The sequence below is a fragment of the Perca fluviatilis genome, chromosome 13, assembly GCF_010015445.1.
Source record: "Perca fluviatilis chromosome 13, GENO_Pfluv_1.0, whole genome shotgun sequence".
NCBI lineage: Eukaryota > Metazoa > Chordata > Actinopteri > Perciformes > Percidae > Perca > Perca fluviatilis.
The window spans coordinates 34,204,810-34,232,637 of NC_053124.1; the positions used below are offsets into that span (position 1 = coordinate 34,204,810).

The 27,828-nt window shown below is 40.3% G+C and overlaps 2 protein-coding genes across 2 annotated transcripts in view; both read right to left on the reverse strand.

Moving 5' to 3' along the window:
- Nucleotides 1–4,330: 4,330 nt before the first annotated feature.
- LOC120570952 (semaphorin-6D-like) overlaps nt 4,331–27,828 on the reverse strand; it is a 132,620-nt gene continuing 109,122 nt past the window's right edge. Inside the window, exons 17-20 of the mRNA XM_039819639.1 lie at nt 10,226–10,476; nt 7,215–7,346; nt 6,173–6,496; nt 4,331–5,512 (exon numbers count right to left, since the gene is read on the reverse strand). Coding sequence (XP_039675573.1) covers nt 4,595–5,512; nt 6,173–6,496; nt 7,215–7,346; nt 10,226–10,476 — 1,625 coding nt within the window. The 3' untranslated portion in view covers nt 4,331–4,594. The remainder of the gene's footprint in view (nt 5,513–6,172; nt 6,497–7,214; nt 7,347–10,225; nt 10,477–27,828) is intronic.
- LOC120571689 (C-type lectin domain family 4 member E-like) lies at nt 17,105–27,739 on the reverse strand. Its single transcript, XM_039820754.1, has 5 exons — nt 27,556–27,739; nt 27,207–27,317; nt 19,702–19,770; nt 19,030–19,172; nt 17,105–17,178 (listed from the first exon to the last, which is right to left on the reverse strand). Exons 1-5 carry the CDS (start codon nt 27,704–27,706, stop codon nt 17,149–17,151), a joined length of 504 nt encoding a protein of 167 aa, XP_039676688.1. The 5' UTR covers nt 27,707–27,739; the 3' UTR covers nt 17,105–17,148.

A 27,828-nucleotide genomic window follows, 5' to 3' on the forward strand; every position in this document is an offset into this window, starting at 1 on the left:
CGTTAGCAATCTAACAATCATAGATAGCTAAAACGCTTTTGAAATGACTGCTAGCTACAAGTTGGCAATCAAACACAACAAAGGCTGTCACTTAAATGGCGTTTTGAGCTAACGTTAGCAATCTAACAATCATAGCTAAAACGTTTTTGAAATGACTGCTAGCTACAAGTTAGCAATCAAACACAACAAAGGCTGTCACTTGAATGGCGTTTTGAGCTAACGTTAGCAATCTAACAATCATAGATAGCTAAAACGTTTTTGAAATGACTGCTAGCTACAAGTTAGCAATCAAACACAACGAAGGCTGTCACTTGAATGGCGTTTTGAGCTAACGTTAGCAATCTAACAATCATAGATAGCTACAACGTTTTGGAAATGATTTCCATTTATTGTATGTGAAGAGAAAAGTTTATTATTTTATGGATTTCACAAATTTCAGTAACACACGTTATGCCGTAAACCGTTTTAAATGTGAGCATGCGCGACTCACATCGGGCAGTGACACCGTCCGTCGCTATAGCAGCGATGACGCAGTGATTAGTGACGGTTCTCTCTGACCAATCAGCAGTCTGCAGGGGACTTTTTTTTCGTAATGGAAAACACTTTGCACTTTAAGCCCTGGATCGACTAGTACAGGGTTTTATTATATTTATGAGTAGGGGTATCTGTTTGGTATATTTTTAATTCTAGTGTATTATTAATTAATGTTTTTAACTTGACTTTTACTCTATAACTTAATTATGTCATTGGTTATGAGATAGCACAGTTGGAGTGGAGTTAAGAATACATTTTACTGCTTTTTGTAAGTGTATGACTATGCATGTGACAAATAAACTTGAAACTTGAAAAAGGCGAGTAGAGTCGAGGCGAGGCGAGCAGGTAGCATGTGATGGAAAAACGCCGTTAGATGCAAAAAATTGGGGGAAAAAAAAAGGGTCCAGGTTGAAAAATACCAAAGTTATCCCTTTTAATCAATACCCTGAAATGAACAGTGGGCCTTTTGGGGTTTTTAATTACAGTTTGATACCATCTTTGACATCTTCCATCATCAAAACATCATCAAAAATCATTTCTAGATCCAAAAATCAGTAATCATAAATAAAGCTGTGAGCTCTCGAAGCTCTTCGTTAGATACAGACAGATGTAAAAGAGAGAAGCGAGAGGGCAAATTAAGTCACTTGAAAGCAATTATTAATTCAAGAAAGTCAAATTAAGTCGTTCAAAACACACACATTACAAACTGAAAGGGAGCGTGGAGTGCATTCATTTCTAATTGGAGGGAAATAATTCATCAGAAAAATCCCTCCGGGGCTCCGTAGAAAACACAGCCGACGAGCCATTAATGCGTTGTTGTTTGCGTCGTCTTCCCGTCAACTTTGAGTTTTTCTGGGTCTACATTTGAAATCAAAAAAACAAACATTTCCCAAACTTTTGTCACTTTTTTGTCAATTTTTTTTAGTCACTTTTGCCGTTTGTTTCTTTTATCAATATTTTTTCTTCAAAAGTGTGCGTGTGTATGTGTATGTGTGTGTGGGTGTGTGTGTGCGTCTGTGTGTGTGTGTGTGTATGAATGTGTGTGGGTGTGTGTTTATGTGTGTGCGTCTGTGTGTGTCTCTATGTGTGTATGAATGTGTGTGTGGGTGGGTGTGTGTGTGTGTCTATGTGTGTGTGTCTCTATGTGTGTGGGTGCATGTGTCTGTATGTGTGTGTGTCTCTATGTGTGTATGAATGTGTGTGGGTGTGTGTGTCTGTGTCTATGTGTGTATGAATGTGTGTGGGTGTGTGTGTGTGTGTCTGTGTCTATGTGTGTGTGTATGAATGTGTGTGTGTATGAATGTGTGTCTGTATGTGTGTGCGTCTGTGTGTGTCTATGTGTGTGTGTGTATGAATGCGTGTGTTTTTTAGTCACTTTTGCCGTTTGTTTCTTCCTTTTTTACGCCAGATTTTTTTAAGCTTTTTCCAAAAAATGTCATCATTTTTTTCTCCAATGTTCTTTTATCAATGTTTTTTTCTTCAAAGTGCTATAAAATTGAATTAAAAACACCCCAAATTCAAAGAAAGTAGTGAACTGATCATGTATATTACTCGTGAACAGCTTTGCAGGGAACCATCCTCCCACCTTATTTATTTTTTGGACAATTCGGTTTGAAAGAAAACCCAAATTTCTGATGTAGAAACTTTTTTGAAAATAGGTCAAATGTGACCCACTGACCCAGGAAGATTAAGATACCAATATGGTATAAAAAAAAATAAAAATAACATTCATGTTTTCGTGTGTTCTGTCTGGATCTCCGCGGCTGCTGCATTTCGACATTTTTTGAAGATTTCATACTGCAGCTTTTTCATCCTCCACATTCCTCAAAGTGTTGCCGACGTGTGCAAAAAAAAAATCCCCGTCTCTTGAACGTCTCGTCGTCAATTTCACTGCACAAAGCTGCTGTCTTTGTGTGTGTGTGTGTGTGTGTGTGTCTCTGTGTGTGTCTGTATGTGTCTGTGTGTGTGTCTGTATGTGTGTCTCTATGTGTGTGTGCGTCTGTGTGTGTATATGAATGTGTGTGGGTGTGTGTGTCTTGTCTGTGTGTATGAATGTGGGTGTGTGTGTGTCTGTGTCTATGTGTGTCTTTGTGTATATGTGTGTGCGTTTGTGTGTGTGTCTGTGTGTGTGTGTGTGTGTGTGTGTGTGCCTCTATGTGTGTGTGTGTGTGTGTATGAATGTGAGTGTGTGTGTCAGTCTATGTTTGTCTGTCTGTGTGTGTCTCTTGTGTGTGTGTGTGTGTGTGCGTGTGTTTGTGTGTGTACCTGTTTTACTATATTCGTGGGGTCCAAAAACCGGGGACTACAGTACACTTGTGGGGTCTGCACAGCCTCGTGGGGACCAAAATGCTGGACCCCATGAGTTTAAAGGGCTGTTTGAGGGTTAAGACTTGGTTTTAGGATTAGGGATAGAATTAGGTTATGGTTAGGGTGAGGGTAAGGGTTAAGGTTAGGCATTCAGTTGGGATGGTTAAGGTTAGGGTAAGGGGCTAGGGAATGCATTATATGTCAATGATATGTCCCCACAAAGATAGTAATACAGACTTATGTGTGTGTATGTCTCCGTGTCTCTGTGTGTGTTTCTGTGTCGGTATGTCTTGTGTGTGTGTGTGTGTATACGTGTGTCTGTGTGTGTGTTTCTGTCTATCTGTGTGTGTGTGCATGTGTGCGTGTGTGTGACTTAAAGCCACAGAGCGCTGATCCACATCAGGGGGAAAAACAGACTTCCAAAAGGAGAAAAAAGAAAAGAAAAAAAGAATTACCCTCTGGGCATTTTTTTTTGACATAATGTATGATTTTTTTGCGTTTGATTTCCCTTTCCGTTTGACTCAAAGTCCTGCAGAAATGTCCCAAACACTCCCAGCGGTCCCAGACTTAGTTCACGTCTGATTTTCCTGCTTTTCTGCAAGTATTTGCAAAAAGAAAAACCCGGGCCCCGTGCCAAGGTGCAATAACCGGGGACATCAGATCAAAGCGCTCGGAAGAAAACTGCATTAATCAAGGATTTTTATTTTCCAGGCCATCTCGCAGCCTTTGGGGACTCCCTTTTTTTGAATCATTAAACAACTTTCGCCCTGCTTTCTGGAATGTTTTTCTCTGGCTCGTCTTGAGTCGGTTTGTTGCTCCGCAATTATGTCGAGACGGAGAAAGTCGCCACGAGCGGCCCCTCGCTTGTTTTTTGGTCGATCTTTCGAGCGTCTCTGTGGCTCTTTTCTCTCAGCTCTGCTCTGCGAGCGAAAGCTACAGTTCTGACTCAGAGAGGCAGAGAGGGTGGCGGCCTCCTCCCAGCGGGAAAATAACCAACAACTGAAAGAGGGTCGTAACGAGGAACGTTGGCGGACAAACAGGCTCGGAATTCTCTTCTGTCGTCTCGTCGACGTTCTCAATTTGTAGCCTGGACGCCAGCCCGAACTTAGCCCCGCCCACACAACATCCGTTCGGTCTGGACTTCGTTTTACAACAAAGATGATTTTAAAAGAAGAGCCTGCCTTTGACTCGCAGCTTCTGTGTCGTCCGTCTCCGTTGCTCTGATTGGTTATAGGTCTATCCTTTGCTCTGATTGGTTGTAGGTTTATCCAATTGAGTGCAGAGGCATTTTCTTTCTTTCCTGGTTGGGTTGAAACACAACCCCCATAACCACAGCCCAATGGAGCAGCATCAGACTCATATTCTGACTAGAATCTGAGTATGACCACGTCAGGCTGCTCGTTATGTCCTTTCTGCGTACGTTTTGCGTCCGACGTGCAGCCATCTGACGCGCGGCACTTTTCTCCCCTTACAAGTTTCAGTATTTGTACTTTCCCGCCTCTGCTACCGCACGACACGGAAACTGCCGAACTCTGCCTTTTGCCTGCCTTTGACTTGCAGCTTCTGTGACGTCTGTCTCCATTGCTCTGATTGGTTGTAGGTCTATCCAATTGAGTGCAGGGGCATTTTCTTTCTTTCCTGGTTCGGGTTGAAACAAGACCCCCATAATCCCAGCCCAATGGAGCAGAATCAGACTCATATTCTGACTAGAATCTGAGTATGACATGCGGTACTTTCTCCCCCTTACAAAGTTTCAGTATTTGTACTTTCCCGCCTCTGCTACCGGCGACGAAGCCGCCGCCGCGTGCGGGAGGAACAGCGGCTTTGGCGGGACTTGGGGTTTGAGAGACACCGATCTGCGGACGACTGCGGCTGCCCGCTGCGCGTTCGGCCCTTCGCTGTAGCTGTGCTGCCGCGTCAGGCAAGCCGCGGACGCCAGAGACGCACGCTGCCTCGCGCCGTTTGTATTTGTGGTTGCGTTGGCGCCCGGTGGCCCGTTGCTGCTGCTGTTGGTGTTCATCCGGGCCAGAAAGTGCGCGTGCTGGTTGAAGCTGTGGTGGCGCGGCACACCTCCACCTCCACTGCCCATTTTGATGAGCGAATGGCGCTGCGACAAGTGGCGCGTCACGGGCGTCTCCGGGATCGTCTGTCGCTGGAGCGGCGTGCACGAAGAAGACGGCACGTTGGCGGAGGACGACGCTGAGTTTTGGGGCGTGGCGTCCAACCGTTTGGGGACGCCGTCCCTCGGCAGCGTGGTCGTGCTGTAATACGACGACGACTCTGTCTCTGGGATCTGCTGTGGCTGAACGCTAGTGCTGCTACTGCTGCTGTTGCTGTTGTTGTTGTGGTGGTTGTTGTGGTGGTGGCTGTGGTTGTAGTGGTGCGTGCGTGTCTGTCCTTGATGGTGGTGGTTGTTATGGTGGTGGTGGTGGTGGTGGTGGTGGTTGCTATGGTTATGGCCCGCGGCGGACGGCCCGGGGAACAGGGAGGACGAGGACGTGGAGGTGAGGACTTTGATGCCGCCCGTGCCCGACGCGCTGACCTCGTGGATGTGTTTGAGCAGCTCGTCCAGCGCCGACACGTCCACGACCGCCTGCGGGAGGGACTGCTGGGAGTGGTGGTGATGGGGGGGGGGGCCGCCCCCAACGCTGGCCGCCCGCTCATCACAGACCTGTGTGAAAGGAACATTTAGTGGATCAAGTACTTTTTAGCTGCACAAAATGTACGTTTTTGTAGTCATTACGGTAAGGATTTTACAAAACTTTCAAAATAAGAGCGTAAGCAATCGCCATGGCGGGCCAAAACAAAAGGGAGCTCAGGCCAAACTTGGCCCGCGGGCCCCAAATGGGGCGGCCTTGGATTAAAGGATCTGAGTCATTACACGGGAGCGTGCCTATGTTCCCACAGTCCAATGTTCCCACATTTCTAAGATTTTTTTTTTTCACTTAAAATTAGGCCCTATTTTCCCACAGTTCCTTTTTCATAAATTTGTATCAGATTTAATCCCCCTAACCCTAAAAACATTTGTGGGAGGATAGGGCTTAAATTGAAGGGAAATGTAGGAACACAAGACGTAATTTTGAAACTGCCCTCGAAATGTGGGCCTATTTTTTAAGAAAAATCATAGAAATGTGGCACCATAGGGCTGTGGGACCATAGGGCTGTGGGACCATAGGGCTGTGGGAACATAGGGCTGTGGGACCATAGGACTGTGGGAACATAGGGCTGTGGGACCATAGGGCTGTGGGGACATAGGGCTGTGGGAACATAGGGCTGTGGGAACATAGGGCTGTGGGAACATAGAGCATGTATGTAAGTTTCTCCGACAGACCTTCCTCTCCTCCGGGAGGTGCAGCGAAGTGGAAGAAGCGCCCGCTCCGTGCGCCGCGCCGTTGCTGAGACTGTTGCCGTGGTGACGCGGGAAGGGAAACGCCGGCGGCTGGGTCACGGCGTTCCCGACCACGGCCATGAAGCCCAGGCTGGATGCGGAGCAGCTGGGGCCGCCGTGGAGAGGATTGGCGTCCACGGCGTTGTTGCCGTTGTGGTTCTTCTCGTACTGATGGTGGCGGAGCGCCTTCATGTTCTTGATGGGGAGCTCGGGCGTGGAGTCCGGCGTGGGCAGACCGGACAGCTCGCCATCGGCCTGAGACAGAGACTGCACAGAGGTACAGAGACAGACAGACAGACAGACAGAGGTATAGAGACACGCCCGGGTCAAAGACAGCGTCATTGGGAATGTTTCAAAAAGGACAAAAACGGGGAGAAAAAGTGACAAAAATATAAGTTCCAACGGTGCCCTTGCAAAATAATTATCTGTCTGTCTCTCTCTGTCTCTCTCTCTCTCCCTGTCTCTCTCTCTTTACCTCTCTCTCTCTCCATCTGTCTCTCTCTCTCCCTGTCTCTCTCTCTCCCCATCTCTGTCTTTCTCTGTCGCTCTCTCTCTCTCCCCTGTTCTCTCTTTTTTTCTTTTCTCTCTCTCTCTCTCTCGCTCTTTTTCTCTCTCTGGCTCTCTCTGTCTCCCTCTCTCTCTCTCCCCCTCTCTGGCTCTCTCTGTCTCCCTCTGTCTTTCTCTCTCTCCCCCTGTCTCTCTCTCTCTCTGTCTCTCTCTCTGTCTATATCTCCCCCCTGTCACTCTCTCTGTTTCTCCCCTGTCTCTCTCTCCCCTGTCTTGCTCTCTCTTTCTCTCTCTGTCCTCTTGAGCCCTCTCTCTTTCTCCCCCTCTCTCTCTCTCTCTCTCTCTCTCTCTCTCTCTCTCTCTCTGTCTCTCTCTCTCTCTCTCTCTCTCTGTCCCTCTCCCCCTCCTCTCTCTCTTAACCCAGGCTTCTCCGAGCTGGACCATGATAATAACCGTATTGTATCATGACCCCTCCTACCTGGGACAGGCTGAGGTCGGGGTCTCCCAGCGGCAGGCCCGGGTGTCCCGGGGTGTGCAGGTGAGGCTCGCCCCCCCCGTTGGGGATAAAGGAGCTGTACATCTTCGGGGTGGACACGTCCAGTTTGTCCTCCTGTGGGAAGATGAAACAAAAAGTCATGAGAGCGCCGATAGTTGGTCTCAGCGTTCCCTGAAGAAGAGACCCGGCGCCTTAACGACCGCTATCTACCGCAGTGTTTTTCAACCTTTTTTGAGCCACGGCACATTTTTCACCAACCAAAAATGTTACAAAATGACGCATTGTAGCCTAATACAGTATAAATAATTCATAATATAAAATGTAGTCTGTCAATTTGTTCATACTGAGTGTGCAACCTGGGCCTGTTTAGATGAACACAAAGCTGACAGGAACTGAAGAAATGTGCGCGAAAGGTGGCAGTAATTCTAATGTCTTAAATCAACAAGGTCATTATTGCGCCACCTACTGACACGGTATAGTATTTAATATATCTGCCAGTCATCAAATTGCAGGCAAAGATGCGCAAAAATGGCAAATTATTTGTAGTAACTCAATAAAATAATTTTGTCGGGCCAATTAAGTAAAATCGGATAATTTCCCATGGCACACAGGACGATCCACCAGCCTCGTGGTGCATTCAAAGTTATTGTAAAATACCCTTTTCCCATCCAGTGGTTGTTTTTGTCATCAAAGAGGAATCTACTGGTGAAATAAGTTACTGTTATAAGTTATTGTTATTACATTTTTAATAAATCATTTCATTTTGACCTAGTGGCCTTACAAATACACAAGCATACATATATTTTGAACATACAGAACAGACAATATATATATATATATATTAATGATGGTCCTATAATGAATCCAACATATTATTAGCAAATATAAATCCCCACTGATGACAGGCTAACTGGCTTGCCCCCTCAGTTGTATTTTCGGTCCCCTTGTTTCAGCAAGCCCCTAGCATATTTGCCTATACTGCCTTTGCCGCGGGCCGGCCCTGGCAGCTACACAGTTTATTTTTTATTAAATAGAAAAGTAATTAAATACACCCATCCTTCAGCAAACACTCGGAGACTGGATGCCTCGAGCGTGGTTTTCACAGTTTGCAGGTGTTGTTGTCGAGCTGAATTCTGAGCAGCTTGTGTTATTATTCATCCTGTCTCTCTCTCTCTCTCTGGAGGGAGGGAGGGAGGGGCGTGATAGGTTAATAGCTTCACTTCAGTCCTTTTTTCAGCCATGAATACTGCACAATCCACGCTTTCATTCCCCAACTGTCCTTGAGCGAGGAATTGAATCTCTGAGCGGCTTTCTGACCTCTGACCCCTCTCATGAAATCTAAACCAGTTCCTCTTCACACTGGGATATGATCATTTAAAAAAAAAAAACACCCAGGGAATAAGGGTTTTTTTATAATTTTTTTTTAATCAAATGTGTCAATGTATTCATTTGTCGTTTTGGGTTGGTTTATTGGTTTAGACCAGGGGTGATTATTTTAAGCCAAGGACCCCCTTTAAAGGGATACCCCACCGTTTGTTGAAATAGTTCTTATCACGGTCTCCCCTGGCTGGAGATAGGTGGGCCAACGCATTTTTTGTCTCAGTGCAAGTAATACGTCTTATTTTTTTGTCTTTCGTTGGCTCACTTTTACTCACAACATGCTAACCGGCAACATAGGATTCCATTCACTACGCTAAGCTAACTAGCGGTGGCGAGTCGATTTCAACCCGTAGCTCTGTTGTTTGTAAATTAGGAGTGCTGTCAGTAGCGAGAAAAATGAAAATAATCGGTGCTGCCTACACCGTGTTATCCTGCTGCTAGATTTTGCAGCCAACAGGCTTAAACAGGGCAAGTTGTAAACTTGTTTTTAGCCTCTAAACGTGTTCAAAATTCCATTACACGTACCTACACCTGCAGTTATTCCTACCGAGGGAACACAGCGAATTTGACTGCAGTAGCTGTGACAGAAATGCACAAAAGTTGTGTTAATCCATTCCTCTGTTTATTTCCTGGTTTCTGGTGAAGTCCACACTAGTCGATTGCCGAACTCATATAATCCAATATTCCAAAACGTATTTTTCCCCCCAAAAAACCGATTTGCCGTGGTTATTTCCATAGTAATGACTGTAGCAACAAGCTGTAAACTGACACCACACCACAGCTCAGCCTGCAGAGTAGGCCGGCTGGAGATCAAATGTTCAACAGCTATCGCGCATGCGCATAAGGTAACCATGGCAAGGACAGTAGCTCCCAAGATGACGGCGGCCGCCTGTATACGAGAACGCGACTGTCTTTATAATCTATCTTTTCAATAAACTGTCTGTACACTTACAAAGTTCTCAATGCTTCGGTTAACATGTAGGGACCCTCATTATGCTACAGTGGAAGTGTGGTGCTATTTTTAGCCTTTTTAGTGGTATAAAATAGCGATTTGTTTTTACTTTCCCTGTGCCCCGACTACTAGCGTTGTAAGCTAATCAGCGGTCCGTGCTAGCTTGTTTCAAGCTACAAACATTCGATTAGCATGAAAACATGTCCCAGAGAACGATCGAGTGGGTACACATCAGGTAATAACCCCTAGGTTCATTTTGCGCAGGATTTGTCCTTTAACTGAAAGAGAGACGGAGCAGGGACCCCCGATATATTTCGTATAAAATGAAGTTTCATATTAAACTGGGCCCACAATAACGTATAAGGCGGCCTAAAGCCTTTATTCATACCTATATTGCATAGAATACTAAGCTATTAAAATAATTGTTGGCATGATTTTATAAATCATGTTTTAATGTTAAACATACATGTGGCCCAGTGAATGATTGTATCTGGGGATGGCTACCTTAGTTCTTCTACTGGAGCTAAAAACACGTGTGTGCACGGAGATGGATTTTGGCTCAAAACTCCGCTTAAAAACCAAAAACCTAGCAAGGTAAACGTAGCCTCAGAGTGTTTCTACTCTCTCCATACGCAGTTCCTGTCCTAGGAGCGCGCCCCACCTTCGGCTGACCGTCCAGCAATCCGTTGAGCTTGGCGAGGGATCGCAGTGACAAAGCGTGCGGCAGCGACACCTCGGGGTCCTTCCCTAGCCTCCGCGCCCGCTGGGCGGCGCTGCGGCCGCAGTAGCACGACACCAGGAAACCCGACAAGATGGCGCCCAGGCAGAAGGCCACCAGCACGCAGGCGATCAGCAGCGTGTAGTGGACGTTAGCGGCGGCGCGCTGGTCCATCTCCGGAAGACGGCTGACACCTGGGAGACACAGGAGGGGAGGAAAAGGGCTGTTACACCTTTTGTTTTTACGCTGCAGAACAGAGGCTGTAAACACCTGGCTCCGCCCAAACCAAGGGGGGTTTGGGCTTCTATTTACAGCAGCTATATCAACTATTCTCGAAATTTTTGCCATTTTTTCTATGCTTTCGGCGATTTTTACAAAGTTTTTCAATGCTTTTATCTGCGTTTTTGACGGAGTGAAAGAGCCAGATGTTGTAAACATTTAGGGCTCAAACCTGGGCGAGGGGAGGGGGGGGGGTCCAGGGGTATGCTCCATTTACAGCAGCCATATCAACTATTATTAAAGACGTTAGAATAATTTGGGGGAACACGATAGTTGAAACACCCTCATTTTTATTTATTTTTTTACATTTTTGCCATTTTTTTCTATGCTTTTGGTGATTTTTACAAAGATTTTCAATGCTCTTTTCTGCATTTTTTTCATCTTTTTTTCGACGTCTTGTCGGAGTGAAAGAGCCAGATGTTGGAAACATTCAGGGCTCAGCCCAAATCTGTGGGGCGAGGGGGGGATGGGGGGTTTTACCCCAATAACAATCTGATTGTTATTGGGGTAAAACATGGTAGCAAAACAGAGCGGAAGCAGAAAATGCCTGTGCAATATCCTCTCAACTAGTGGATGATCTCTGTCTATTTGTCTTGTCCTAAAGTACGTTGTTGTCCTTGTATATATTGAAATGTACTGTACTGTCCGTTTCAAACTGTGTGATTGATAATTCATGCGTGTGTTCGCGTGCAGGTGTTGTCAGCACTTCTAGCCCAAGACAAATTTCTTACGGGACAATAAAGTTTATATTATCTTATTCTGGCGGGACGAGCATAACTTTGAGTAGATAATAGATGAGGATGCAAGAAAGACGAAAAAAGAGGTGAGAGCAAGGGGAGAGGAGAGGGAGGGAGGAAGAGTGGAAGGGAGATACAGAGACGAGGATTGGACTTAATGAGAAAGAGGTGGATCACAGGTGAGGAAACAGGAGGATGGAAGAGGTGAAGAAAGAAACTATGATTGGATTTGACTGAGAGGAGAGAGAGGGGGGGTGAGGATGACAACAGGATGGAGGGAAGAGAAACGAGGACAGGAGAAAGGATGGAGGGATGAAGGAAAGAAGAGGATGAAAGAGCTTTGGCCCCGTCAGGTCCAGATATACAACATCAAAGCCTCTCAGATACAATGAGTCATCAATCTGTGCATCGCACCAAACAGACACACACACACACAAACACACACACACGCAGGCATGCACACACACACAAATACACACGCACACACACACACACACGCACGCACACACACACACACACACACATGAACACACCAAAACACAAACAAACAGACATAGCAAGCACGCGCACGCACACACACACACCCACACACACACGCTATTGAATTCAGGGACAGCAGATGTAAAATAGCCTTTTAGCTAATTCTGGCACACTGTATGTTTTTATATGTATTATTAGTATGCATTGTCCCTGTTAAGAAACCTGAAATAAATAAATAAAAATAAGTTTTTGTCGAAGAACAAAATCTGATGATAAAAAATGTATTGAATAAAAGTAAATATTTGTGAATGTATAATGTAAAAAATTTAAAGGTGTTCATATTTGTACATTGTTTTATTTATTATATATATATATATATATATATATAGTCATAGTCATAGTCATAGTATAGTATGTAAAAAAAGTGTTAAAAATGTCATATGTCGAAATAAGTGATAAATAAGTCATAGAATAGTATGTCAAAAAAGGGATAAATGAGTCATAGTATAGTATGCGAAAACAAGCGATAAGAAAGTCATTCTCAGTCTTTTCGTTAGGTCATTGTTTGTACTATTTTGTGGTTGCGAGACTACTTATGTTCTCAAGTAAAATGAACTTTGAGTATTTCAGTGGTTCCTGTCTATTATTTGAAAATGAAATTATTCTAACTATAGTATGTCAAAAAAAGTGATTAAAAAAAAGTCATGGTATAGTATGTCGAAAAAAGTGTCGAAAAAAGTCATAGTATAGAATGTATAAAAAAGTGCTAAAAAAGTCATAGTATAGCATGTTGAAAAAAGTAATAAAAAAGTCATAGTATAGTATGTCGAAAAAAGTGATAAAAATTCAAAGTATAGTATGTTGAAAAAAGTGCTAAAAAGTCATAGTATAGCATGTTGAAAAAAGTAATAAAAAAGTCACAGTATAGTATATCGAAAAAAGTGCTAAAAACGTCATAGTATAGTATGTCGAAAAAAAGTGATGAAAAAGTCATAGTATAGTATGTCGAAAAAGTATTTAAAAAAAGTCATAGTATAGTATGTTACAAAAAGTAATAAAAAAGTCATTATATAGTATGTCGAAAAAAGTAATAAAAAAGTCATAGTATAGTATGTCTAAAAAAGCGACAAAAAGTCAAGGTATAGTATGTGGAAAAAAGTTATAAAAAAGTCATAGTATAGTATGTCAAAAAAAGTGATTAAAAAAAGTCATAGTATAGTATGTCAAAAAAGTTATTAAAAAGTCATAGTATAGTATGTCGAAAAAAGTGTCGAAAAAAGTCATAGTATAGTATGTCGAAAAAAGTGCTAAAAAAGTCATAGTATTGCATAGTATAGTATATAGTATAGTAGTATGTTGGAAAAAGTCATTATATAGTATGTCGAAAAAAGTCATAGTATAGTATGTCGAAAAAGATTTACAAAAAAGTCATAGTATAGTATGTCTAAAAAAGCGAGAAAAAGTCATAGTATAGTATGTTGAAAAAAGTGATTAAAAAAGTCATAGTATTGCATGGTATAGTATATAGTATAGTAGTATGTCGGGAAAAAAGTCATTATATAGTATGTCAAAAAAAGTAATAAAAAAGTCATAGTATAGTATGTCGAAAAAGTAATAAACAAGTCATAGTATAGTATGTTGAAAACGTAATAAATAAGTCATAGTATAGTATGTCAAAAAAGTAATAAATAAGTCATAGTATAGTATGTCGAAAAAGATTTAAAAAAAGTCATAGTATAGTATGTCAAAAAAGTGATTAAAAAGTCATAGTATAGTATGTCGAAAAAAGTGTCGAAAAAAGTCAAAGTATAGTATGTCGAAAAAAGTGTCGAAAAAGTCATAGTATAGTATGTCGAAAAAAGTGCTAAAAAAGTCATAGTATAGTATGTCGAAAAAGTAATAAATAAGTCATAGTATAGTATGTTGAAAAAGATTTTTAAAAAAGTCATAGTATAGTATGTTAAAAAAAGTAATAAAAAAGTCGTAGTATAGTATGTCGAAAAAGTAATAAATAAGTCATAGTATAGAATGTCGAAAAAGATTTACAAAAAAGTCATAGTATAGTATGTCGAAAAAAGCGAAAAGAAAGTCACAGTATAGTATGTGGAAAAAAGTTATAAAAAAGTCATAGTATAGTATGTCAAAAAAAGTGATTAAAAAAAGTCATGGTATAGTATGTCAAAAAAGTGATTAAAAAGTCATAGTATAGTATGTTGAAAAAGTAATAAATAAGTCATAGTATAGTATGTCGAAAAAGATTTACAAAAAAGTCATAGTATAGTATGTCGAAAAAAGCGACAAAAAGTCATAGTATAGTATGTGGAAAAAAGTTATAAAAAAGTCATAGTATGTCAAAAAAAGTGATTAAAAAAAAGTCATGGTATAGTATGTCAAAAAAGTGATTAAAAAGTCATAGTATAGTATGTCGAAAAAAGTGTCGAAAAAAGTCATACTATAGTATGTCGAAAAAAGTGTCGAAAAAGTCATAGTATAGTATGTCGAAAAAAGTGTAGAAAAAGTCATAGTATAGTATGTCGAAAAAAGTGCTAAAAAAGTCATAGTATTGCATAGTATAGTATATAATATAGTAGTATGTCAGAAAAAAGTCATTATATAGTATGTCGAAAAAAGTAATAAAAAGTCATAGTATAGCATGTCTAAAAAAGATTTTACAAAAGCCTAGTATAGTATGTGGAAAAAGCTATAAAAAGTCATAGTGGTCAAAAAAAAAGTTATTAAAAAAAGTCAGGGTATAGTATGTCAAAAAGGATTAAAAGTCATAGCATAGTATGTCTAAAAAGGTCAAAAAAGCCCATAGTATAGCGTCTAAAAGTGCTAAAAAAGTCATAGTATTGTATAGTATAGTATATAGTATAGTAGTATATCGAAAAGACATTATATAGTATGTCTAAAAAAGCACAAAAAAGTCATAGTATTAGCATGTCTAAAAAGTAATAAAAAAAAGTCATAGTATAGTATGTTGAAAAGTAATAAATAAGCCATAGTATGTCGAAAAGTAAATAAGTCATAGATAGTATGCGTCTAAAAAGATTAAAAAAATAGTATAGTATGTTAAAAAAAAGTAATAAAAAAGTCGAGTATTAGTAAGGTCGAAAAAAAGTAATAAAAATACAGTATAGTATGTCTAAAAGTAATAAATAAGTCATAGTATAGTATGTCTAAAAAAAGATTTTACAAAAGTCATAGTATAGTATGTGGAAAAAGTTATAAAAGCTCATAGTATAGTATGTCAAAAGGATTAAAAAAAAAAAAAGTCATGGTATGTCAAAAAGATTAAAAAGTCATAGTGCATAGTATGTGGAAAGTTATAAAAAGTCATAGTATATGTCTAAAAAAAAGTGCAAATAATTAAATATGTGCATTGAACAGATTAATGACTGGATGTGCCAGAACTTTCTTAAATTAAATGAAGAAAAACGGAGGTGGTTGTTTTGGAGCAAAAGAGGAACGATTGAAAGTCAGCTCAGCTTCAAACGACAATGTTAAAAACAACAGACAAAGCCAGAAATCTTGGTGTAGTCATGGACTCCAGACCTGAATTTTAAAAGCCACATTAACATAATTAAAAAATCAGCCTATTATCACCTTTAAAAATATATCAAGGGTTAAAGGACTTATGTCTCAGCAGGATCTGGGAAAAACTTGTCCATGCTTTTATCTTCAGTAGACTTGACTACTGTAACGGAGTCTTTACAGGTCTTCCCAAAAACTCAATCAGACAGTTGCAGCTGATTCAGAACGCTGCTGCTCGAGTCCTCACTAAGACCAAGAAAGTGGATCACATCACTCCAGTACTGAAGTCTGCATACACTGGCTTCCAGTGCCTCAAAGAATTGATTTCAAAATACTTTTACTGGTTTATAAATCACTAAACGGTTTAGGGCCAAAATACATTTCTGATCTGCTACTACATTATGACCCACCCAGACCTCTCTAGGTCGTCGGACAGGTCTACTTGTTGTTCCCAGAGTCAGAACTAAACAGGGGGAAGCAGCGTTCAGTTTTTATGCTCCACATATCTGGAACAAACTCCCAGAAACCTGCAGGTCCGCTGCAACTCTAATTTCTTTTAAATCTAAGCTAAAGACCTATCTTTTTGATGTTGCTTTTCTTTAAATAATCTATTAACTTTAATTTCTTATACTGCACTGTAACTTTTATTCTTATACTGCACTATCAATTTTATTCTTGTCTTTTAATGTTTTTAATTTGTTTATTAATGTTTTTAAATTGTTTTCAATTGTTTTTAACTGCTCTTTAATGTTTTATGTAAAGCACTTTGAATTGCCCTGTTGCTGAAATGTGCTATACAAATAAAGCTGCCTTGCCTTGCCTTGCCTTAAGGCTCTGGTTCCCATTCTATTTTTAGAGACCATAGTGCGGTTAACATTACACTCCCTCATAGACAGGCGGGCACCACAGTGTTTTCTATGCCCTGGTGACAGACTGACAGGCTGGAGGTTGTAGGACAAGGCAACTTTATTTCTATAGCACATTTCAGCAACAAGACAATTCAAAACGATTAACATAAAACAGTAAAGAGTAATTAAAAACTTTCATGAAGGAGATAGAAAATAAAAAGTTACAGTGCAGTATAAGATATAAATAATAATTTGATTAAATAGGTTGTAGGGACGGGATTGGGTTGAGAGGGTTTTATTTTGTGTGAAGTGTAAAATGTTCTGAGTAAAAAGGATGAAAATGTGTGGAATTATTTTACAACTGAAATTATTTTTGTTATTACAAAGGCGGGTAAGGGAAAAGCAACCTTTGCCCCTGACACTGAATTCCAGGTACTGTTTAAAATATGAACGGTAGCCAGCCCTAGTTACAGGACATGAACTCTGGTCACGTGATATAACATGAACCTTAATGCATGTTCCCATCTCCTGGTGAAGCTTCTCTCTCGGGCAGCTGGAAATTAGCAGCTGACTGCAGGTTTATCAAAGGAAACACAGGAACAACTTCTAACTGATTACAAATGATGTAATCAATTACATAAATCAAGGTAAAGGCAACCTGCTAATCCATGTTTTTATTAGCTTTTAATATAATAATCCTGTAGGACTACAGAGTAAGTACACATGACTTCTAACCAGATTGTGCACTATGAAGGGCAGAGGAACAATATCTCTGTAATCCAGGTTATTTAGCAACACAGAATAAACAGCTGAGCAAATGTTAAAGAATTGGTCTGATTTGACAAAGCTGATCTCAACACTACACACTCCGCTGTCATCAAAGAGTTCAGAAAATCTTTTTTCTCACAGATCCCGTTATTATAATCATATCTACTTTTGTGTCCATTTTCCTTGTTGATCGCAGCATGAAGCAGCGTACAGGTGATCATCATTGCGAGTCAGTCCTGCTGCCCAGAACCTGTCAGACAAATAAAATGTTCTTTTATCAAACAGCTGAAACACCTGATTGTTATTAATTTGAAGTAAACGGTTGCATTTCACTTTAAATATTTATATCATCTGCAATTAATATCATTATTTTAATAACTTGTTTAAGATTCAGTTTTGTAAATCAATGTTTTCTTTGACTGATAATAAAAGAATGAAACCTTGGTCAGTTCTCCCATATCTCTGTTTTCAGTCATTTAAGGGTTTTATTTACAGAAATCATCCCCAAAAAATGTGTTTATTAATATCTAACACCAAGATGGCATCCTTTCGTTGTTTTCTGCCCCTACTGTCTCTTTTCATGAGATCAGCAGCCTGTCCCATAGACTTTACATTGTGATTGAGTCACACACATTAAACTACAGAAGCTTTTAATCTCTGACATGTTTTACAAGTATTAAATCTTCATGGTTTAGGTGCTGGGGGACTTTTTGTTGCAGCACCTCAGTTGACACAAAACGGTTTCAAAGCTGACTCTGCACCCCATCTCTCCAGTTTCTTCTTAATACGTACTACTAATGCTACTACTAATACTACTACCAATACTCCTAATACTACTACTACTACTCCTACTAATACCACTACTACTCCTAATACTACTGCTAATACTACTACTAATACTCCATATACTACTCCTAATACTACTACTACTATTGTCTCTATATCTCTTCCTCCCTCTCTCTCTCTCCTCTTTCTCTCTCTCTCTCTCTCTCTGTCACCCTCTCTGCGTCTCTCTCTCTCTGTCTCTATTTCTCTCCCTCTTTCTCTCTCTCTCTGTCCCTCTCTCTCTGTCTCTCTCTCACTATTCCCCTCTTTCTCTGTCTCTCTGTCTCTCTCTTTCTCTCTCCATCATCCCATTTCTGTCTCTCTCTCTCCCTCTCTATGGCTCTCTCTCTCTCTGTCCCTCTCTGTCCCTCTATCTCTGTCTCTCTCTCTGTCTCTCTTTCTCTGTCTGTCTCGCTCTCTCTCCATCATCCCACTTCTGTCTCTCTCTCTCTCTCTGTCTCTCTGTCCCTCTCTCTCTCTCTCTCTCTCTCTCTCTCTGTCTGTCTCTCTCTCTGTCCTTCTCTATCCTCAATCTCTGTCCCTCTCTCTCTGTGTGTCTCTCTCTCTCCCTCTCTCTCTCTCCCTCTCTGTCTCTCTCTCTCCCTCTCTCTCTCTCTCTCTGTCCCTCTCTCTCTGAGTCTCTCTGTCTCTCTCTCTCCCCCTCTCTCTGGGGAAACCAATCAACTCATTGTAAAACATAATTATTTTAGTGACAAACAGTGACCAGAAACCAAAAACCTTTAAAATGTCTCACGTTTTGGTCAGTGGTGATCCGTCCACCCATTTCCATTCTGAGTATGAGTATGTCCCTATATTCCGTAGACCAATCCAGGACTCTCCATCCTTATTCAGCTCCACACAAACTTCTAGTAGTTGACGAGAGAAAACAATAATTTCTCTCTTCACAGTTCAGCATTTCTGTTGTAGTAAGTCATCTGGTGACTTCATCGCCATTACAAAACACAAGAGGGATCCCTCAGTACACTACACACTGAGGACTGGACCCAACAGCATGACAGTAAAACCCACATTAGTAATGGAGGAAAGTGAAGAAAGACATGTATACTCAGCAGAGAAACAGATAAAGCATGAGAAACTACACGTTTAAAGCTCATAAAGACAGTTAACATTTAATTTCATCAGAATGCATTTTAAAAGGAATATAAACACGTTAAGGGCATTTTCGAAGATTTCGAATTGACATTATGTATATTTAAATATTTTGATTAAATGTCTTTTTCTCTAAAATCACTCACTCAGAAACAAACACACTCACCTGTTCCTCTTCGTTGTTTATGACGACCAGATCTGCTCCTATCTGCTGACAGTCAGCTCTGCTTCCATCCCAAGTATTCTTCTCTTTAGATTTGAAGTAACAACTGCGTCCAAATGTCGTCCATCCATCAGGACAGCACTTCTCTTAATGTCAACAAATTTTACAGACAGATTTCACATCATTCAGTGTCAAAGTGAAAAGACTTGGAGTTTTAACTATTTAGTTAAAGATCTTTCTTTCCTCTGTTACGTTTACCTTTCAGGATGTTTACTCTGTAAATAATTGAATTTTTATTCAGGTTTTATATCTCGTTTGTAAGTCTCTTACAGAAATATTCACATCATAAGCAAAACAGTTCAACAGCATGAAACAGTAATAATCAACGGTAACAACACAATCAAGTTCTATGATGTAAATGTGTATAATACAGGAGTTTACTGGATTAAACTTTTCTCATCTTTAATTCTGTTCTTCAGCTGCTTTACTTCATCATGTAACTGACTCTGATTTACACTCATGGTTTTGTTACTTCTCTGTAACTGACTGTAGTTGTCAGAGATGTCTTGTGATAAACAGCAATATATACAAGTAAGACATCATGAGATTATTTATGCTTAATATGCAGTGTGAAGTTGGATCATGTGTGTTATGGTGATTTGAAACCTTTCTTACCTGAAACTTCCCCCTGGAGCTGACTGTAGTTGTTGCTCAGTTGGTCGTATCTGGTCTGCAGCAAAGTGACTGAAATATAAGATAAGGTGAGCCTTTATTAAAAATAATGTAAAATAAGAATTTGAAACTTTGAAAGAGCAAATCAACTAAATAAATATCTGGTGAAAACCACAACAAAATAAGAAACAGAACAACAAGAGAATTAAGTTATAAATCCTGTGTATAATGAAATGTTACACTATTACATTATTTCAAACTAGAATGTAGTTATTTGGTGTGTCTGTCCTTTAACCTGTCGTATATGTTGAGATGTAGTAAATAGAGGATCACTGACTTCTTAACTGAAGCATCAGGTGTGAACAAGAACCACAACCTCTGCTTTAGCTCTTGTCTCATGGCATGAAGATTTGACGTTATGAGGTTTTAACAATATAATGTGTTCCCCAGCCTGCCTATGGTCCCCCAGTGGCTAGAAATGGTGATAGGTGTAAACCGAGCTCTTGGTATCCTGCTGTGCCTTTGAGAAAATGAAAGCTCAGATGGACCGATCTGGAATCTTCTCCTTATGAGGTCATAAGGAGTAAGGTTACCTTCTTCTTTCTGCTTTGCCCACCCAGAGAATTTGGCCCACCCATGAGAGAGAGAGAGACACTGCGCGCTTTCTCCTCTTCCTCCTCAATAGCTACAGACAAAAATGGCACATCCTAAGGAAAGCTCATTGTGGGACTGGCTCTAGTGTCTCGTTATTCTGCACCAGGGCTGAATTTCGGAAGGACACTTCAGATACAGTATTAGGGGACCACTAAGGCCTATATAAAAGCATCCAAAGAGCACCATGTCATGGGACCTTTAAGACCCTTCCTTCTGTAAAAGCCCAGTCTGTCTTCGATTGGCTTTTTTAAAAAATTTGGCGCAGCTATGCAGAAGGTAGTTTTAAGCTTTCCGGTAGAGATACTCAGTCGGGGGCGGTATATTCTAATGAGCCTGACTGTGACAGAGGAAGGGAAGTCCAATGTGAATAGCTTGTTGAATCACGTTTCCTCATTTGGCAGCCGTGAAAAAACTAACAGAGTTGTCTTATTTCACAGTTGTTTGGATGGTAGACACCCAGATACCCAAATGTATATAAGAACTGGAAAAAATGTTTATGTTTATGACATGTAAGATAAGAGATAAGATAAGGGACTGTTTGTTATTTATATAAAAGGGCCACCTGAGGAGTTTTGGGACCTTTAGTAAAAATAGACTTGACCCTCCCTTCGCCAGTGAAAAAATTTCTATGACCCTCCAAAATGATTGCGCAAAGAGGCATGACCCTCCCCCATCAATTTATGGATGCCTTCTGTACTGGTTAGCACATGGTAAAGACGTGCAGTTGCCACTTATTTTTAGCCACCACGTGCTGTTGAGATGCCTCTCCAAACGCAGAAACGAAGCAAATCACATAAAACGTTAAGAAAAAAGATCTGTATTTTTCCGTAATCTAATGACACAAAAAAAAAGTAATCCACAGCGATCAGTAGATCCACAAATAGAGTCACGGTGTATCCAGCAAGTCCTATACTACGAGCGTCACATTCACCAGACAGATCCAAACAGGTGAACAAGGCCTCTCCACTTCACTGTTGAAAACAATGTGGAATAAAACGTATACAAGTCCAAATCTACACAAAGCGCACAATCAATTAGTAAGCTGACATCAAATGTATATACATGGCATTTAGAAAACATTTATTGCAACGTTGGTAAGGCAAGATTTGCAGACATAGTGCAACAGTAATTTTCGTTTTTTACGTCCTGCTGCTCCCATCAGCCAGGTAGCACGATCTGATATCACCAAGTAATTAACAGTCCAGGATCAATGACAAAGTTGGTTGCCCTGGATTAACATTATAACCAACCAATCAGTGGCACGTTTTGATTGTGATGTCATTAATAGTGCGACGTGATGGTAAATAAAAAAAAACGTCTGCCAGTTTCGCTATCGTAACGGCCGCCCGTTCCAGAGCTGCCGCCGATGCTTCACTATCGTGCTTAACAGGTAAGATTTAGCCTACTTCCAAGAAATTGAACGTCTTCAAAAACATAGAGTTGATGTGTAGCTAGGCTAAACAAGTTAGTAAGATAACTAGCATGACCAGCTAGTGTGCTAGCAGTAATTCAAATGGAAAGGGTTGAGCTACCAAGTGTGATATTGATAAGAAATAAAATATCACTGTCCAGTTATATCTCTTAACAAGATGTAATGTCGGTCATTAGGCTAACCACTGTAATCATATGGAAAACAGGCTAGCTAGCATGACCAGCTAGTGTGCTAGCAGACTTGTGGTGGTATGAACTAGCCTAAAGGTAGCTTACTACTAAAATGTTCATGCTAAGCCTGTGTGAGTCCATAGACATTTTTTGCATAACTAACATTACAGACAAAACACCTTAGCATTGTGTTTTAATCAAAGTTGATAGCATTTGAAACTTATATGTGCAATGCTACAATTAGCTGCAAGTGATTAAGTGTTGATCCTGGACCACTACAGCATCACATACATCCTGGACTGTTGTTTATTGTTTGTCCTGGACAATCACAGCATTACAGCCATTACAGTAATTATCTGTTATTAAATCATAACTCTGGCATTATGCAATCTATAGACTGTTGTTCAAGTCACCTAAGGCTAATCCATACCTGTCAAGTTTTGGATTTGAAAATAAGGGAAATTTTTCCGGCGCCCGCAAGCAGTCCCACCACCCCAACCAAGCTCCAGTATCCCTTACATTTTAAGACAGGTGTACAAGAAAGCTAAAATCACCACTTGATGCAGAATTCTGAAAACATTTACAATTTATAACATTGCTTGTCTTTACATTTTATTTTCATTCCACACATTCTTTTCATTTCATATTGCTTTTCTTTTACAGTTTTTCTTTTCATTTCACATAACTTTTCTTTACTCTTTTAGTGAGTTATTGTATAAATTTGTTGCAGACTTTGCATTCTTTAAGATTGTTTTGGAAGGAGTGTATTTGTGGGCTGGGCCAGAGTGGTTTACAGAGTGGTTTACATGAGAGTAGAGCGCAAACAGTTCTGTTGTCTAACGTCCTCCTCTGTAACAATCTTTCGTACCATGCTAAACACCCTTTCTCAACTTGCATTGCTATGGGGAATGCATAGTAAAGCCTTCATAAGTTTTGGCAGCGCACCGTCTCTGTCGTAGCGTCCATCATCCGTCTCTCATCATCTGACCTCACACACTAAACTCGCGACAACTGCCACCTACAGTACCTGTAGTAGGCTACTGCATGTGGCAGTTATCGCCGAGGCTAGTGACAGAGCTCAGATTGGGAATGTTTTATGTATTGTATTATTTTTTAATAACGCACGGGTTAAAATACGGAGATTTACGGGGAAAATACTTATACCGGAGGACCGCGGGAAAGAAGGGTAAAATACGGGACTTTCCGGCCAAAACGGGATACTTGACAGGTATGCTAATCTATCAGGGCAATTGGCTTACATTTTGGTTTTGTTTCAAATACCCAGTTAGGTTAACTTTAGCTGCTGAGTTATTTATTAACTCTATAATGGAAAGTATTGTGAGTAAAGTCTGTGGAGGTAAAACCATGTGCTCTTTTCTTTCAGAAATGGAGGACATTATTTAAAAAGCGGTCATCAATGAAGAAAAAAGAAAATGTGGATCCAAGAAAGCCAAACTTGAAGTTTTTGTGATGCCACGCCAGCAGAAAGATGTTCACAGTATTCTTATCGAAACCTGGACTCTTATTTTAACCTGCTGCTGCGTTTTACCTTGATCTCAATTGCTGTCTTCCAGGAAAACCACCCTTTTGAGTGCATGACAATAAAGTACTTGAACTTGATTAGACAGTCTTCTTGTGTGTATTCATTTGCCCACATCACAATCAAAATGTGCCACTGATTGGTTGGTTATAATGTTAATCCAGGGCAACCAACTTTTGTCATTGATCATGGACCGTTAATTACTTGGTGATAACAGATCGTGCCAGCCAGGTAGGCTAATCTTTTTTTTTACTAAGGCAGCATATAAAATCAGATGTATTACCTACCACCATTTAGTTGTTTTGTGTTATTTAAAATATTTATAAAATATCTGGTCATGCCAGACATAATTATTCCACTAATGTTTTTAAACAATGCAATTACCTGTTTCAGCCACCAGGGGAGCAGTGCTCCCACTGCCTCCCAGCAAATTCATGGGTCACACCCATCTGGTAGCGGGGGCCGAGACTGAGAGCTACAGTACAGGCCAAAAGTTTGGACACACCTTCTCATTCAAATGCGTTTCCTTTTATTTTCATGACTATTTACATTGTAGATTCTCACTGAAGGCATCAAAACTATGAATGAACACACATGGAATTATGTACTTAACAAAAAAGTGTGAAATAACTGAAATCATGTCTTATATTTTAGATTCTTCAAAGTAGCCACCCTTTGCTTTTTTATTAATAAGGGAAAAAATTCCACTAATTAACCCTGACAAGGCACACCTGTGAAGTGAAAACCATTTCAGGTGACTACCTCATGAAGCTCATTGAGAGAACACCAAGGGTTTGCAGAGTTATCAAAAAAAGCAAAGGGTGGTTACTTTGAGGAATCTAAAATATAAGACATGTTTTCAGTTATTTCACACTTTTTTGTTAAAGGGGTGATAGAATGATTATATAGGGTATGTCACACTGTTCCTTATGGTCTCCTAATGGGGTATGTAACATTGGTTGGGCTGAAAATGGCCTGGTTGATATTTTATTGGCCCTTATGCATCCCTGTGTTTTGGCCCTATTTGTAACAAGAGCTTTTCTTCCAAATATGGTATGGTCATGAATATTTAGATGAGCTGCGCGCTGATTGGTTGAGCGACTTGCCATACGCACACATTAGAGACCGCTGATTGGTTGAGCGAATCCCCAATACACATACATTAGAGAGGCTGACAGAATCTCATATTCCAGACACTGCAATGTTTCATTACTAAATTTACTTCTGAGACTTTTTTAAGCGAGAAATCAACTATATAAAGCTGAAATATGGGCCGTTTTACAAAAATTGATGGCTAATTGCAAATTTGGTAAGACGTGTCGGACTTTAGGAGCTCCACACAGTCTGACGAGAAAGCGGCAGCCTGCTGGGCTCCATACCCAGCGCAAAGTCACCCTTTGTGGATACTGCACTACGGGGCTCCGCGGCCAGCTGCCGGCATAACTATAATATATTTACGGTTTGAATTTCGTCACACCACTTATATAACATAATTTCCCAATGTCTTATAAAGCTAACCGTTGTGTCCGATTTGATTTTAAGGCATTTTTATGAACGCGAGGCGTCTTTGTAGGACGAGCAGCTGCTTGCTATATGTCCCATTCATTACAATGGGGAAAAACCGCAGCTAGCTAGCTACACTTTCGCCATAACTAAATTATATTTACAGTTTTAATTTCGTCACACCACTTATATAACATCATTCCCCAATGTCTTATAAAGCTAACCGTTGTGTCCGATTTGATTTTAAGGCAATTGTATGAACGCGAGGCGTCTTTGTAGGACGAGCAGCTGCTTGCTATATGTCCCATTCATTACAATGGGGAAATACTGCAGCTAGCTAGCTACACTGTCGCCATAACTAAATTATATTTACAGTTTGAATTTCTTCACGCCACTTATATAACATGATTCCCCAATGTCTTATAAAGCTAACCGTTGTGTCCGATTTGATTTTAAGGCATTTTTATGAACGCAAGGCGTCTTTGTAGGACGAGCAGCTGCTTGCTATATGTCCCATTCATTACAATGGGGAAATATCGCAGCTTGCTCACTTTCGCATAACTAAAGTATATTTTGAATTTCATCACGGCATGACTATTACAGATTCCTCAAGGTCTTACAAAGCTTAGCTAACACTTGTCCGATTTCAGATTTCAATTGAATGTATTTTTGTGAATGTCAGAGTTAGGAGGAGGCTAGCTAGCTCTCATTGATGGACTCCATCTCACCGTGGCTCTATCAATGAGACTCCCGGACAAGAGGCGTTTATTTCCCCGATTGTTTGTTTAAATAACTCAACACACATACCCATTATAAGATTAACTGGAATCTGCGGGCTGCGGTAAAAGATTGCGGGCGTAACAAGCTCGCTGACACTGCGGTCAGGGCGGCGATGTAGCAACCCAGGCAGCACCCGGCGCTAAACTCCGACACACAGTCGGAGAAAATTTGCAATTAGCCATCCATTTTCGTAAAGCGGCCCATATTTGAGCTTTATATGTTTGATTTCTCACATAACAAAGTTTCAGAAGTGAATTTTGTAATGGAATAGCAGAGATCTGCGTGACCTAGCTAGATTCAGAAAACTACCTGATCTCAGGTCAGTTGTGTAGCCTATGTAAATGTTGGGGCGTGACCGTTCTCTTAATACACCCATGGCTGTGACAAAGGTTCCGGATTTTGAGATGCTTACGCAAGCAACTAGCTTTGTTGAGATTCGCCCGTTTTCAGCGGCAGTTTCAAAATATGAGATTTTCATAGTAAAGGGGTGTCAATGGGATTTTGAGCTTCTATGTATGTCCCATTTACCCACCGAACTGTCGTTATTCAACTATGACAGGGTAAAATCGGTTTTGCATTCTATCACCCCTTTAAGTACATAATTCCACATGTGTTTATTCATAGGTTTGATGCCTTCAGTGAGAATCTACAATGTAAATAGTCATGAAAATAAAGAAACACATTGAATGAGAAGGTGTGTCCAAACTTTTGGCTGTACTGTATATGCATAAAAATGCACCAAATGAGCCATTTTGAAATTTTGCTGTTTCATGAATAAAAAGTTGTATTCATTTCACATTTCCTGTTAAATCATGCTGTGGCAATAACTTTTGTATTGCACAATGCCCAATTGAATAATACAATATCAAATTCAACATAGCATATATTAATATATATATGAAAAATATTGCACTATTACCCTATCATTGCACATCAGATAAAAATAATGTTAAGTACCACAAGTCTTATTTAGTATTTGTCTCACATACATCACTGCAGCCAATACACACACATACACACATATTATCTGTTATTATTCATTAATTTGATTGTGAATTTATATCGCAGTTCGGCAACCTGTACCTTCTGCCTGAAGGCATCAGCTCAATGTCACTATAGGACGTGATTTGTGTCATTGGTAATTTTGAGACCCTGTTTCCTCACCGCCTACTCGAAGACCTCCTGAAGAGGAGTTGGTGGCATTTAGCTAATTATTTTTCCAGTCCTTTTTATCAAGTTTTGGAGCTGTGATTTTAATTTAACGGACAGGTTAAAATAGTAGCATATCTTTGTCCACTCCATGAACTAAGTCGTCTTAAAAAAATATAGACGCTGAGATATCTTTTAGCAAACATACTCCACTTGATGGGCAGCAACTGACAGTCTCCTTTAAGATATGACAGTTAATAATAAAAACATAATTCCTTACGGCGAATGAAGAGTCCAGCCAACATCAGAAGATAAAACCCTCCCAGAGTCACTGCAGTAGCTTTGAAACACCTTCTGTTGTTGGCTGCAGGGTTGTTTTGAGTGTGTGGTCCTACAGAGACACAATACATCAGAACATGTTTTATTATGTTTGAAGTTTGAACAATAAGAATGACTCACGAGGCACCTGATTACAGCACTAGGAAACCTGATAATAACCCACAGTTAATGGTGACCAATGGTGGATTGATTGATTAATTGTGAAATCTTATTCATTATCTAATTGTTATAAAGCCACACGTAAACTGACATGAACTTCCCCTTTACAACAATTATCATTTCAGACTTACTGGCTCTTTGTGGCCCGAGATCAGCGTGATGCTCTTCATCCTCTAATATCACCACCTGCCTCTCCTCTTCCTCTCCATTGTTCTCTTGGACGTTTCTGTTATATCTCACATTCAGGCTCAAACATTGAGCAGTAACAGTATGTGCAGACATCTTGACAAACTAAAAAACTGAACTGAACGTATTCTCCATCTCACTGTCTGTCTTTAAGTTGGTCACTCCTTTAACACAGGAAGTGGCTGCAGCACAAACCACTAAGACAGATGCACATCCTG

Coding starts and splice junctions, on each gene's coding strand:
- LOC120571689 (XM_039820754.1), bottom strand. CDS start 27,706: ATGTCTGCACATACTGTTACTGCTCAATGTTTGAGCCTGAATGTGAGA. Junction 27,318..27,555: donor TCTCGGGCCACAAAGAGCCA/GTAAGTCTGAAA, acceptor GTGTCTCTGTAG/GACCACACACTCAAAACAAC. Junction 19,173..19,701: donor GCTCCAGGGGGAAGTTTCAG/GTAAGAAAGGTT, acceptor GTTGACATTAAG/AGAAGTGCTGTCCTGATGGA.